This window comes from Anomaloglossus baeobatrachus, chromosome 12, assembly GCF_048569485.1.
Source record: "Anomaloglossus baeobatrachus isolate aAnoBae1 chromosome 12, aAnoBae1.hap1, whole genome shotgun sequence".
In the NCBI taxonomy this organism is placed as follows: Eukaryota; Metazoa; Chordata; class Amphibia; order Anura; family Aromobatidae; genus Anomaloglossus; species Anomaloglossus baeobatrachus.
In genome coordinates, this window is record NC_134364.1 from 28,533,671 (window position 1) to 28,548,690 (window position 15,020).

A 15,020-nucleotide genomic window follows, 5' to 3' on the forward strand; every position below is an offset into this window, starting at 1 on the left:
AGAGCAGCCTTAAGAGTGGCGACAGAAAGTGACAGTTAAGCAAGCCTGAAGTTGGTCCGGGTGTGTGCCCCGGACAGTGACAGCAAGGTCAGCAGACGGCAGTGATAGTCTGCAGGGGGACTGCTCGGAGGTTGCTGGAAGGACCGCGGACGGGTGGTGACCCGGCGGTACTGGAGCAGTATACGAAGAACAGTCAGCACCAGGGCAGGGGCCTTTCGGATCCCGGTAAGGCTAAGAGTCGCCATAATTTGCCAAATCCGTCAGTGAAGGGGACGTCTGTCTTCTAACAACCAAGTCCCGATTGAAGGCAACAGCCCGACCGTGAAAGGGAGACACCGCCAGGGCACCAGTTTCCCAGGGCCAGCGCCTGCAGGCAAGAGTAGAGCTCCTTCGGCCCAGATTGAAGCCGAGGAGTGGGTAACCGGTGGGGACCCATCGCTACCAAAGAGACTTACATAGGTGCAGGGAAGAGACCGTCACCACTAACTGCAGGGAACAGCAGCACCATAACCGTCCGAGGGACCCGTCCAACCAGCCGTTTGTTTACCGAGAACTATGTCGGGTTTACTGGCTGAGTGAGTACCTCCGTGCCGTGCGGCACAGCGCTGCCCCTGCGCCCCTGCACCTCCACAGGCCCCATACCTGCCTGTCCACCATCCCAATCCCATCACCGGGCCCCGGGAGCACCAAGACCCCTACCCACGGAGGGGCAAATCAACAACTGGCTGCTCCGTACCATCACTCCCGGGCTCCCCAGAAAGAGCAGCGGTGGTGTCCACTTAATCACCACAACCGTGGGTGGCGTCACGGACAATAAACAATCCCCACACCCAAACCCCCTTTCACTCACGGGCGAGGAGCGCCGCTCGAGTCCCCGGGATCCGGCCCATCGCTCGAGCCACCGAGCAGCAGCAGGCCGCAGCAGCCGGACCCGAGCAGTGGGAGAGCGCGGCATCCCCTCCTCCGCCCGCGACACAGGCGCACTATAATACTGAGCAGGGCAGATCAAAGAATTATAGTGGGCATGTGCAGGACCTCAATGCCGGCTAGTGTGGATGATGTAGGAAGAGTCATGCACCCAGGCTTCAGAAGGAGGACAAAGATGGTAGAAAGAGGAGGTGCTGCACCCGGAGAACGGAGACACCCATCTGACCCGTCTGCACCGCACCGACTGTTTAGGTGAGTATTATAAAGTGATTTTTTTGTTCTCACAGCGGCCTGGACTCTTATATACAGCATGTTGGAATGCTGTATATAAGCTGCGGCCACCACCAATGGGCTCTTATAGTCAGTCTGGTGACACGTTCCCTTTAAACTATGGCTGGGCATGCGCAGTACCGCTCTGCACATGTCTGAGTGCTGCTCTATGTGACAGTACCGCAGACAATGAGACACAGACAGCCAATAGGCGCAGCTGACCGTGGGCTCATCCGCCCTATCAGTGTAAGCCTTCCATCACTCTGCGCCCTCCTCCTGCTCGTCACTAACTTCTGCACATAAACTCTCGCGAGATTACGCCATACGAAGTGACGTCAGTTCCGGCTGCCTTCGTACATCGCTTCCGGGTTATATCAGTACTCGCGACCTCATTTTCGCCGGAAGTTTAAGAGAGTGCTTTCGGGCAGGTGTACGGTTGGTTTGTGTTTTGTGCAGAGCCTCACTATGGTGAGTATGGTTGCGGCCTATGATACTACCGCACCCGCCCCGCCTTGTGTTCCGGCGGTGCGCGCTCCCGGCTGATCCCCGGCCCGGCGTCTCCGCGTGCGGTGCCCTGCGCGCGCTCAGCGCTGACCCTGCGGCCTGTGTAGCGCAGCACGGGGCTCTGCAGGGAGCATGGCCGCCGTCCCGTACACTCCAGCTGTGCATCGGAGCCGCTGACCTGCGAGACGTCAGTATGCTGCAAGGGGAAACCGACTCCTACAGCTAATAATGCGACCGAGCCCGACAATTATCGCTCCCTGCAGGCGGTCGGCCGATCATTCTCCTGTTTTACCATTATTCCCTACTTTGTGACCGGGGACATTTTCATTTTTTTATACATTTAGTGTTTTCAGCTCTAGAATATATTTCTCTGATATATCTGGGGGCCCATTTTTATATCCAGATGTTTATTGGTTGATATCTGGAGGAAAAATGTGAAACTCGTACATGTATTTCATATTACAATGCCGAGTGACCGCAACAGGCTGCTAAAATACACCATACAGTGCAGCCGGTCCTTAAAGGGGTTGTCCAGTGTGCTACAGTAGTTATGAATCTATAGTGGGCGCACCGAAGAGTGTTCAGTGCAGCTGTCAGGTGCCCCCAGTGTGATCTGCAGATCTCTGGTTAGACGTTCGCAGCCCTCGCTCAATACAAAGTGAATTAAGAGAAACCCGGCCCGTCTAGACAGCTGTCCCTGCACGGCAGCCTCTCCACATGTGCCCAAACAGCTGCTTTCTGAATGTAAAAAGGGTATTTACATGAATACATCACCAGAACCACCATCAGTACAAGAATACATCACCAGAACCACCATCAGTACAAGAATACATCACCAGAACCACCATCAGTACAAGAATACATCACTTGAACCAAGTTTGCAGTATTTGAGGATGTGTGAACACACACTAAGGTAAAGTGAGTTTTTGGAGCAAAAACTAGCCACATCATCTTCATAAGAAATACTCAACTTAGAGATTAAAGGGGGCTTTACACGCTATGATATCGTTAATGTTTGGTCGCCGGGGTCAAATTGTTAGTGATGCACATCCGGAGTCATTAACGATATCGCAGCGTGTAATACTTACCAGCGACCTTAGGCGACCTCAAAAATGGTGATAATCGTTCACCATGGAGAGGTCGTCCCAAAGTCAAAAATTGGTAAGGGTTGTTTAGCGTTGTGGTTCATCGCTCATGCGGCAGCACACATCGCTATGTGTGACACCGCATGAGCGAGGACCGTCTCCTTACCTGCCGCCGGCCACAATGCGGAAGGAAGGAGGTGGGCGGGATGTTACGTCCTGCTCATCTCCGCCCCTCTGCATTGATTGGCCGGCCGCTGTGTGACGTTGCGGTGACGTCACTGTGATGCCGAACGTCCCTCCCCCTTGAAGGAGGGATTGTTCAGCAGTCACAGCGACGACGCCGATCAGGTAAGTATGTGTGACGCTGCGTAGCGATAATGTTCGCTAGGGCAGCGATCACAAACAATCGCATGCGCGACGGGGGCGGGTACTTACACGCTCGATATCGCTAGCAATTGCTAGCGATATCGCTAACGTGTAAAGCCCCCTTAAGTCTTAACATGGCCATGCAACACTTTGTGGATTCCTACAAGAGCAGAACCACCACAGTCGGTACATGGATGGCCGCGCCAGAGCCACCGTCGGTACATGGATGGCCGCGCCAGAGCCGCCGTCGGTACATGGATGGCCGCGCCAGAGCCGCCGTCGGTACATGGATGGCCGCGCCAGAGCCGCCGTCGGTACATGGATGGCCGCGCCAGAGCCGCCGTCGGTACATGGATGGCCGCGCCAGAGCCGCCGTCGGTACATGGATGGCCGCGCCAGAGCCGCCGTCGGTACATGGATGGCAGAGCCGCCGTTGTTACTTGGATGGCAGCGCCAGAGCCACGGCTCGTTACATGGATGGCCGCGCCAGAGCCACGGCTCGGTACATGGATGGCCGCGCCAGAGCCACGGCTCGGTACATGGATGGCCGCGCCAGAGCCACCGCTCGGTACATGGATGGCCGCGCCAGAGCCACCGCTCGGTACGTGGATGGCCGCGCCAGAGCCACCGCTCGGTACGTGGATGGCCGCGCCAGAGCCGCCGCTCGGTACGTGGATGGCCGCGCCAGAGCCGCCGCTCGGTACGTGGATGGCCGCGCCAGAGCCGCCGCTCGGTACTTAGATAGCTACTGAGGAACTGGCGTGCACACTATGGGAGGTTGAGTTTCCTGTAGTTGGGTAAATCCCTGGTACAGTTAGAGAAAACATCGCACTCTCAAGTTGCTTGCAAAATTTGTGAGGTTTTAATATAAATATTTTTCATAGAACCACAAAAGCACAGAAGATACCGGACAAGATAGTTAGTTTATGACCGCCGCCGTTTTGTGAAAATGGCGCCATGACTGCAGTTGGTTCGTGAATATGGCGCCAGGACCGCCGCCGGTTTGTGAATATGGCGCCAGGACCGCCGCCGGTTCGTGAATATGGCGCCAGGACCGCAGCCGGTTCGTGAATATGGCGCCAGGACCGCAGCCGGTTCGTGAATATGGCGCCAGGACCGCAGCCGGTTCGTGAATATGGCGCCAGGACCGCAGCCGGTTCGTGAATATGGCGCCAGGACCGCCGCCGGTTCGTGAATATGGCGCCAGGCCTGCCGCCGGTTCGTGTCTCCAGCATCATCCATAGTGCAGAAATCAAATGTAATGTCTGATCAGCCTAATAATAGTATCACTTGAGCCTACAATTCCCAGTATGTCCTTGACAACTGCAAGGAGATGCTGGGAGTTGTTGTTACCTGCCGTCACCATAAAGCTATGTGCGCACATAGCGTTTGTCCCTGCAGAAATTTCTGCAGCGATTTGAACAGCACACGTGCGCTTCTAATCGCTGCAGAAAGAGTCCGTAATGAAAAAAAAAAGCCGATTCCATGCGCTCTGAGTGCAGCGCCTCCCATAGACAGAGCGGGGGATGCATGCAGAGCGCAGGAAAGAAGTGACATGTCACTTCTTAGAACGCAGCGCTTTGGCTGCTGCCTGAAGCGCTGCGCTCTAAGACGCCAACATGCGCACGTCTCCTGCATAATCTTCATAGATTGTGCTGGGGACGCAGGACGCATGCAGTTACAGTGCGGTGCAGATCGCAGCGTAACTGCATGTAAATAGGCAACGTGTGCGCATAGCCTCAGACTGCAGAGCATACAGGAATCATGTTACTAATGACACTCGGCAGTATCACAAAAATGTTTACATCCAGGTATCGTATAGGTGGCATCTACCCTGATTGGAGTCGCGCCCGTCCCTTGTGTCTCCACATAGTATGTATGTGTATATAATATATATTATACAGTTATATAATTTATCTTTCCAGTCTCACACAATCTTGCTGGTGCAGCCTACGAAGAGGCCTGAAGGAAGAACATATGCAGACTACGAATCTGTGAATGAATGCATGGAAGGTACGAGCGTGTAATGACATTGATTCACTGTCAGTATCTCAGTAAATGATGACTTCTCCATAGGATTTGTCCTTGGTATCACATCGGTGGCGGCCGGCGCCCTCTTGATGGAGCTGTGCTGTTCAGTTCCACAGCTGCATACATCAGTTATTGATAATGAACAGGAGCAGATCCGCAGTACCCACTAGCGGGCACTATGCAGCTGATGTAGTTTTGCTGGTCAGATCTATGTGTTTCTATCCATTTGCCACAAGGAGCAGCTGATCGGTGGGGAAGCGGAGTGTGTGACTTCCACCAGCCTGATCTGAAGTAGTAGCAGATCTCCAGCAGCCTCTGCACAATTGCTGCTTCTGTGCTGGTCAATCCTGCATCTGGTTGCCACTGAGAACAGCTGATCGTTGGAAGCGTTGGACCACCACCGATCTGATATTGTCCACTTATCTGAAAGAGGACCAACCAGCAGGATTTTTGTATATGAGGTGCAGGCAGTGCCATACAAGACACTAAGATGCTGATTGCAGGCATACCTGTTGTAGAACGATCCGATGCTTGGGTGATTAAATATCTTTACTCAAAGTTGCAGAAAAGCACTGCACTTTGATGTGTGCAACATGCGCGTGTCAGGTCCTTGCGTTTATTCCTTGTCTGGCTTCCCTTTTTCTTTATTGAATATTGCACTGTTGTTGGTGGCGCATGCGCATTGTCACAGTACTAGTTCTTCATTAAGATGGCGGCAGAGTCCGAGCATGCGCGTACCGCAATCTCCGGCACCATTTTATTGAGCACACTGCGGGGAAGACTGAGAAGCATCGGCGTGTGCACAATTATTTTTTTTTTTTTTTTTTATATATTAACCCCTTAACGACCGCGGGCCGTAAAATTACGTCCTAAATGACATAATCTTACTGCCCTCGGTCCTCCGGCGGCAGCATGCCGCGATCGGCACACATCTCAGCTGATTTTCACAGCTGAGATGTGTGCCTGCTAGGCACGAGCAGAATCGTTATCTGCTCGTGCCGATTAACCCCTTATATGGCGCTGTCAATACATGACAGCGCCATTATAAGCGCAATCGCGGTAAAGTTTTACTTACCGCCGAAACCGGAAGTCACGTGACGCGATCACGTGACTCCCGATAGTTGTCATGGTAGTACAGGGTCATGTGATGACTCCTGTACTACACATGAATTGGTTTCACTTTCGCTGAGCAAAAGAGAAAGACAGCGTATCTGCTGTTTACAGCCTTCCAGCTGTGATCAGCAGATACTGCAGAGCGATCGGAATGCTGATCGCAATAGCCCCCTAGGGGGACTAGTAAAATAAAAAAAAAAAGTAAAAAAATAAGTTTTAAAAAATTAAAAAAAAACAAAAAAACCTAAAAGTTCAAATCACCCCCCATTCGCCCCATTGAAAATTAAAGGGTTAAAAAAATAAAAAATATACACACATTTGGTATCGCCGCGTTCAGAAACGCCCGATCTATCAAAATATAAAATCAATTAATCTGATCAGTAAACGGCGTAGCGGCAAAAAAATTCCAAACGCCAAAATGACGTTTTTTTGTCGCCACAACTTTTGCGCAAAATGCAATAAGAGGCGATCAAAACGTAGCATCTGCGCAAAAATGGTACCGTTAAAAACGTCAGCTCGAGACGCAAAAAATAAGCCGTCATTGAGCCTAAGATCCCGAAAAATGAGAGCGCTTCTTGTCACGGAATATGGCGTAAAACGTGCGCCACTTTTTTCGGACAAACTTCCGATTTTTTTTTAACCCCTTATATAAAAGTAAACCTATACATGTTTGGTGTCTACGAACTCGCACTGACCTGAGGCATCACACCCACACATCAGTTTTACCATATAGTGAACACAGTGAATAAAATATCTCAAAAACCATAGTGCTATCGCACTTTTTTTGCAATTTTTCAGCATTTGGAATTTTTTTGCCATTTTCTAGTACACAATATGGTAAAACTGATGGTTTCATTTAAAAGTACAGCTCGTTCCGCAAAAAATGAGCCCTCACATGACCATATTGACTGAAAAATAAAAAAAGTTACGTCTCTCAGAAAAAGAATGGCGGAAAAAAAAAACGGAAAGCGAAAAATCGGCCGGTCGTGAAAGGGTTAATTTTTTTTTTTTTTTTAGCATTTGCACATGTGCCAATGCCTTTCATGCTCTCCCTCGCAGTGTGTTTAATAAAAGGTCGCCGGAGATAGCGATACGTGCATGCACAGTCTGGCACCATTTTAACCCCTTAAGGGCGAAGCCAGTTTTGTACTTAATGCTCTAGGCCATTTTTTGCAATTCTGCCCAGTGTCCCTTTATGAGGTTATAACTCTGGAACGCTTCAACGGATCCCGGTGATTTTGACATTTGTTTTTTCGTGACATATTGTACTTCATGATAGTTGTAAATTTAAAACGATATTTTTTGCTTTTATTTGTGAAAAAATCGGACATTTGATGAAAATTTTGCGATTTTCAAACTTTTAATTTTTATGCCCTTAACCCAGAGTTATGTCACACAAAATAGTTAAAGGGGTTATCCGGCTTATTTTGAGTTTTTTTTCATTATTACCCTATTGGGCTACATTGGGGCAGGTAAGTAGATAGAGACCACTTACCTGCCCTGCTGTCAGCCCCTCTCCCCCGACTCAGAGTGGTCATGTGACCGCTCCTGCCGCGATTTTGCTGCTTCCTGTCATTTCATGTCAACATGGGCAGGGCCATGTTGACATGCAAATCTGGAAACAGCATGTCGCCTCCCTGCTGGGCTGTACACTGCGTGGAGTCCCCGCCCCCTTCCCTGCACCCTCCTACACATTCCCCCGCACTTCTGTGGGACCCGTGACCTGGGGGAGGGGCCTGGCGGCAACTGCCGTGGTGCAAGCATCGGACCCCCTGCTCAGGATCACACATTCATATGTACCAGCATCACAGATCACAGATGCCGGTACATTTGAAAGCGCTGATGAGAAGGAGCGTTGCGCTTCTCATCACTGTCCCGCTGTCGGTGCTCTCTTCAGCACAGCGCTGACGTCACTACTGTGCTGATATGGCCAGAGCACAGGCAGCGCGCGAACGTGCAGGAGCGGCGGGGACCGAGGATGGGTGAGTATGTATTCCCTACATGTGTTCCCTATGGGGGTAGGGGGGGTCGGTGCAGAGCCCGATGTGTGTGTGCGCTGCAGAGCCCGATGTGTGTGCGCGCTGCAGAGCCCGATGTGTGTGTGCGCTGCAGAGCCCGATGTGTGTGTGCGCTGCAGAGCCCGATGTGTGTGTGCGCTGCAGAGCCCGATGTGTGTGTGCGCTGCAGAGCCCGATGTGTGTGTGCGCTGCAGAGCCCGATGTGTGTGTGCGCTGCAGAGCCCGATGTGTGTGTGCGCTGCAGAGCCCGATGTGTGTGTGCGCTGCAGAGCCCGATGTGTGTGTGCGCTGCAGAGCCCGATGTGTGTGTGCGCTGCAGAGCCCGATGTGTGTGTGCGCTGCAGAGCCCGATGTGTGTGTGCGCTGCAGAGCCCGATGTGTGTGTGCGCTGCAGAGCCCGATGTGTGTGTGCGCTGCAGAGCCCGATGTGTGTGTGCGCTGCAGAGCCCGATGTGTGTGTGCGCTGCAGAGCCCGATGTGTGTGTGCGCTGCAGAGCCCGATGTGTGTGTGCGCTGCAGAGCCCGATGTGTGTGTGCGCTGCAGAGCCCGATGTGTGTGTGCGCTGCAGAGCCCGATGTGTGTGTGCGCTGCAGAGCCCGATGTGTGTGTGCGCTGCAGAGCCCGATGTGTGTGTGTGTGCGCTGCAGAGCCCGATGTGTGTGTGTGTGCGCTGCAGAGCCCGATGTGTGTGTGTGTGCGCTGCAGAGCCCGATGTGTGTGTGTGTGTGCGCTGCAGAGCCCGATGTGTGTGTGTGTGTGCGCTGCAGAGCCCGATGTGTGTGTGTGTGTGTGCGCTGCAGAGCCCGATGTGTGTGTGTGTGTGTGCGTGCGCTGCAGAGCCCGATGTGTGTGTGTGTGTGTGCGCTGCAGAGCCCGATGTGTGTGTGTGTGTGTGCGCTGCAGAGCCCGATGTGTGTGTGTGTGTGTGCGCTGCAGAGCCCGATGTGTGTGTGTGTGTGTGCGCTGCAGAGCCCGATGTGTGTGTGTGTGTGCGCTGCAGAGCCCGATGTGTGTGTGTGTGCGCTGCAGAGCCCGATGTGTGTGTGTGTGTGCGCTGCAGAGCCCGATGTGTGTGTGTGTGTGTGCTGCAGAGCCCGATGTGTGTGTGTGTGTGTGTGCGCTGCAGAGCCCGATGTGTGTGTGTGTGTGTGTGCGCTGCAGAGCCCGATGTGTGTGTGTGTGTGTGTGCGCTGCAGAGCCCGATGTGTGTGTGTGTGTGTGTGCGCTGCAGAGCCCGATGTGTGTGTGTGTGTGTGCGCTGCAGAGCCCGATGTGTGTGTGTGTGTGTGCGCTGCAGAGCCCGATGTGTGTGTGTGTGTGTGTGCGCTGCAGAGCCCGATGTGTGTGTGTGTGTGTGTGCGCTGCAGAGCCCGATGTGTGTGTGTGTGTGTGTGCGCTGCAGAGCCCGATGTGTGTGTGTGTGTGTGTGTGTGCGCTGCAGAGCCCGATGTGTGTGTGTGTGTGCGCTGCAGAGCCCGATGTGTGTGTGTGTGTGCGCTGCAGAGCCCGATGTGTGTGTGTGTGTGTGCGCTGCAGAGCCCGATGTGGGGCTGTTATTTGCAATGCTGTAGTGATACCAGGTCAGGTGCTGGGGAAGAATACTGACAGGGAATGTGTGTGCAGGGGGAGAGGCTGGACACTGAGGCCGGGCGGTGCAGCTGTGACTGGGAGGTTTTGCACAGGAAGTGGTCAGTTTGCTGGATCTGAATGTAAACAAAGAGCTGCAGAGAAAAAGGTGAATTCAAGAGGAACAAAAGTTAGAAAACAAAAAATAACAATGTAGGGGTGATTAATATGACAATACAGCGCAGATTAGCTTAAACTCAAAAATTTTTGTTTTGTCGGACAGCCCCTTTAATAAATAACATTTCCCACTTGTCTACTTTACATCAGCGCAATTTCTGAAACAAAATTTTCCGGGGTTAGGAAGTTAGAAGGGGTCAAAGTTCATCAGCGATTTCCCATTATTTTTTTTTTTTTTTTTTCAACAAAATTCACAAAACCATTTTTTCTTTGTCGCTCCTAATTGGGAGACCCAGACAATTGGGTGTATAGCTACTGCCTCCGGAGGCCACACAAAGCACTACACTTAAAAGTGTAAAGCCCCTCCCCTTCTGCCTATACACCCCCCGTGGGATCACGGGCTCCTCAGTTTTCATGCTTTGTGCGAAGGAGGTCAGACATCCACGCATAGCTCCACTGTTTAGTCAGCAGCAGCTGCTGACTATGTCGGATGGAAGAAAAGAGGGCCCATACTAGGGCTCCCAGCATGCTCCCTTCTCACCCCACTTTTGTCGGCGGTGTTTGTTAAGGTTGAGGTACCCATTGCGGGTACGGAGGCTGGAGCCCACATGCTGCTTCCTTCCCCATCCCCCTTAGGGCTCTGGGTGAAGTGGGATTTTACCGGTCTCCAGGCACTGAGACCGTGCTCCATCCACAGCCCCTGGGGATTCTGCTGGATATGGAGCTGAGTATCGTCAGGGACAGGGCCCTGCTACGTCAAGGTACTCTGTGTCCCCGTACAGACCGCGCGCAGACACACTGCAGCATTGCTGGGTGTGTTAGTGCGCCGGGAACAACAGCGCTGCGCGCTTGTGCCATTACTAGCTACAGCTCTGCTGAGTGAGTCAATGTATTGGGAACTGCCGCGCCGGCCGCTGCTGTCAGTTCACGCTGCGGCGCGGCTGGGACTTGTGGTGCGCCGGGGACTTCCGCGCTGGCCGTGCATATATGACGGCCGCGCTTATTACTCGAGTCCCCGGCTTTTGCGGCCTAGTTTCGCTTCGTTCCCGCCCCCAGGCCTGCCAGTCAGGGGAAGGGCGGGACGCTGTACAGAACATCAGCGCAGAGGGCTGGAGTCTACTTTACATACTCCAGCCCTCACACTGGGCACAGTGGGACGCCAGTTTCCCGCACTTTGTCTGAGGCACGCCCACGGTCCGCCCCTCTTCACAGAACGCCGGCAGCCATTCCTGTGTGCAGTCTGAGCTGGAGAGGGGAGACAAGTTCTGGGAGACCCAGACACGGGATTCTGGCGACCACATACCCGCGTTTGAGCGGGCGGTAAGCGGCACCTCTGGTGCTGACCCCACTAGTGCCGAAGTGTACATTTGTATTTTTATGCTTACATGCTATACATTGCACTGTACGGTCGCTGGTGATTTTTGGCTATACTCCCTCCTAGATTGCTCAGAGGAGACAACAGCATGTCATCCGCAAAAAGCAAGGGTGCCAAGGCACAGGCTTTCTATGCTGCTTGTACCGCATGTGAGGCTACTCTACCTGCAGGTTCCACTGACCCCCACTGTGTGCAGTGCTCGGCCCCTGTGGCACTTGCTCGGCCGGGGCCTCTGCTAGAGGTGACCCAGGGAGAACCACCTGTGAATACTGTCCAGGTGACGGGGACGGAGTTTGCAGTTTTTGCTGATAGTTTGTCTGTGACTATGACTAAAATTCTAGAAACTTTGCAGTCTAGACCAGTAACTCAGACCATGGGCACTGTTGAATCATTGCTCCCTGGTCACCCTCGGTTGGAACAGCTCCGGGCTCCGGGGGTGTCCCATGCATCCCAGGGTGAAGGCTCTGACACGGACGACAGTCCCAGACAGCCTAAGCGAGCTCGCTATGAGTGGCCCTCGACTTCATCACACTGGTCAGGGTCTCAGCAGGAGGACTCTCTGTATGATGAGGCGGAGGTAGCTGATCAGGATTCTGATCCTGAGACCGCTCTCAATCTGGATACACCAGATGGTGACGCCATAGTGAATGATCTTATAGCGTCCATCAATAGAATGTTGGATATTTCTCCCCCAGCTCCTCCAGTGGAGGAGTCAGCTTCACAGCAGGAGAAATTCCATTTCAGGTTTCCCAAGCGTAAATTAAGTACTTTTCTGGACCACTCTGACTTTAGAGAGGCAGTCCAGAAACACCACGCTTATCCAGATAAGCGTTTCTCCAAACTGCTTAAGGATACACGTTATCCCTTTCCCCCTGACGTGGTCAAGGGCTGGACCCAGTGTCCCAAGGTGGATCCTCCAATCTCCAAGCTTGCGGCTAGATCCATAGTTGCAGTGGAGGATGGGGCTGCACTTAAGATGCCACTGACAGACAGATGGAGCTCTGGTTGAAATCCATCTATGAAGCTATCGGCGCGTCGTTTGCTCCAGCATTCGCAGCCGTATGGGCACTCCAAGCTATTTCAGCTGGTCTTACACAGATTGACACGGTCACACGTACATCTGTTCCGCAGGTGGCATCCTTAACCTCTCAAATGTCTGCATTTGCGTCTTACACGATTAATGCTGTCCTGGACTCTACGAGCCGTACGGCAGTGGCGTCTGCCAACTCTGTGGTTTTACGCAGAGCCTTGTGGTTAAGGGAATGGAAGGCAGATTCTGCTTCCAAAAAGTGCTTAACCAGTTTGCCATTTTCTGGTGACCGACTGTTTGGTGAGCGTTTGGATGAAATCATTAAACAGTCCAAGGGTAAGGATTCATCCTTACCTCAGCCCAGACAAAACAAACCCCAACAGAGAAGGGGACAGTCGGGGTTTCGGTCCTTTCGAGGCTCGGGCAGGTCCCAATTCTCCTCGTCCAAAAGGACTCAAAAGGATCAGAGGAGCTCAGATTCTTGGCGGGCTCAGTCACGCCCAAAAAAGACAGCCGGAAGACCCGCTACCAAGGCGGCTTCCTCATGACTTTCGGCCTCCTCTCTCCGCATCCTCGGTCGGTGGCAGGCTCTCCCGCTTTGGCGACATTTGGCTGCCACAGGTCAAAGACCGTTGGGTGAGAGACATTCTGTCTCAGGGGTACAGGATAGAGTTCAGTTCTCGTCCTTCAACTCGATTCTTCAGAACTTCTCCACCTCCCGACCGAGCCGATGCTCTTCTGCAAGCGGTGTGCACTCTAAAGGCAGAAGGAGTGGTGACCCCTGTTCCTCTTCAGGAGCAAGGTCACGGTTTTTACTCCAATTTGTTTGTGGTGCCAAAAAAGGACGGGTCTTTCCGTCCCGTTCTGGATCTAAAACTGCTCAACAAGCACGTGAAAACCAGGCGGTTCCGGATGGAATCCCTCCGCTCCGTCATCGCCTCAATGTCTCAAGGAGATTTCCTAGCATCAATAGACATCAAGGATGCTTATCTCCACGTGCCGATTGCTCCAGAGCACCAGCGTTTTCTACGCTTCGTTATAGGAGACGAACACCTTCAGTTCGTAGCTCTGCCTTTCGGGCTGGCGACAGCCCCACGGGTCTTCACCAAGGTCATGGCAGCAGTAGTAGCAGTCCTGCACTCTCAAGGTCACTCTGTGATCCCGTATTTGGACGATCTACTTGTCAAGGCACCCTCTCAAGAGGCATGCCAACACAGCCTGAACGTTGCGCTGGAGACTCTCCAGAGTTTCGGGTGGATCATCAACTTTTCAAAGTCAAATCTGACCCCGACCCAATCGCTAACATATCTTGGCATGGAGTTTCATACTCTCTCAGCGATAGTGAAGCTTCCGCTGGACAAACAGCGTTCACTACAGACAGGGGTGCAATCTCTCCTTCAAGGCCAGTCACACCCCTTGAGACGCCTCATGCACTTCCTAGGGAAGATGGTAGCAACAATGGAGGCAGTCCCTTTCGCGCAGTTTCATCTGCGTCCACTACAATGGGACATTCTCCGCCAATGGGACTGGAAGTCCACGTCCCTCGACAGGAACGTCTCCCTTTCTCAGGCGGCCAAGGAATCTCTTCAGTGGTGGCTTCTTCCCACCTCATTGTCAAAAGGAAAGTCCTTTCTACCCCCATCCTGGGCGGTGGTTACGACAGACTCGAGTCTTTCAGGGTGGGGAGCAGTTTTTCTCCACCACAGGGCTCAAGGTACGTGGACTCAGCAAGAGTCCACCCTTCAGATCAATGTTCTGGAAATCAGAGCAGTGTATCTTGCCCTACAAGCCTTCCAGCAGTGGCTGGAAGGCAAGCAGATCCGAATTCAGTCGGACAACTCCACAGCGGTGGCATACATCAACCACCAAGGAGGAACACGCAGTCAGCAAGCCTTCCGGGAAGTCCGGCGGATTCTGACGTGGGTGGAAGACATGGCATCCACCATATCCGCAGTTCACATCCCAGGCGTGGAAAACTGGGAAGCAGACTTCCTCAGTCGCCAGGGTATGGACGCAGGGGAATGGTCTCTTCACCCGGACGCGTTTCAGGAGATCTGTCGCCGCTGGGGGATGCCGGACGTCGACCTAATGGCGTCCCGGCACAACAACAAGGTCCCGGCTTTCATGGCACGGTCTCACGATCACCGAGCTCTGGCGGCGGACGCCTTAGTTCAAGATTGGTCGCAGTTCCGGCTACCTTATGTGTTCCCACCTCTGGCACTGTTGCCCAGAGTGCTGCGCAAGATCAGGTCCGACTGCCGCCGCGCCATCCTCGTCGCTCCAGACTGGCCGAGGAGGTCGTGGTACCCGGATCTGTGGCTCCTCACGGTAGGCCAACCGTGGGCACTACCAGACCGACCAGACTTGTTGTCCCAAGGGCCGTTTTTCCATCGGAATTCTGCGGCCCTGAACCTGACTGTGTGGCCATTGAGTCCTGGATCCTAGCGTCTTCAGGATTATCTCAAGAGGTCATTGCCACCATGAGACAGGCTAGAAAACCATCCTCCGCCAAGATCTACCACAGGACGTGGAAGATATTCTTATCTTGGTGCTCTGC

At 53.1% G+C, this 15,020-nt stretch overlaps 1 protein-coding gene across 1 annotated transcript in view; it reads left to right on the forward strand.

The window, feature by feature from the left end:
* The first annotated feature begins 1,536 nt into the window (after positions 1–1,536).
* ERH (ERH mRNA splicing and mitosis factor) overlaps positions 1,537–15,020 on the forward strand; it is a 32,472-nt gene continuing 18,988 nt past the window's right edge. The window contains exons 1-2 of the mRNA XM_075331206.1: positions 1,537–1,665; positions 5,078–5,165. Coding sequence (XP_075187321.1) covers positions 1,663–1,665; positions 5,078–5,165 — 91 coding nt within the window. The 5' untranslated portion in view covers positions 1,537–1,662. The remainder of the gene's footprint in view (positions 1,666–5,077; positions 5,166–15,020) is intronic.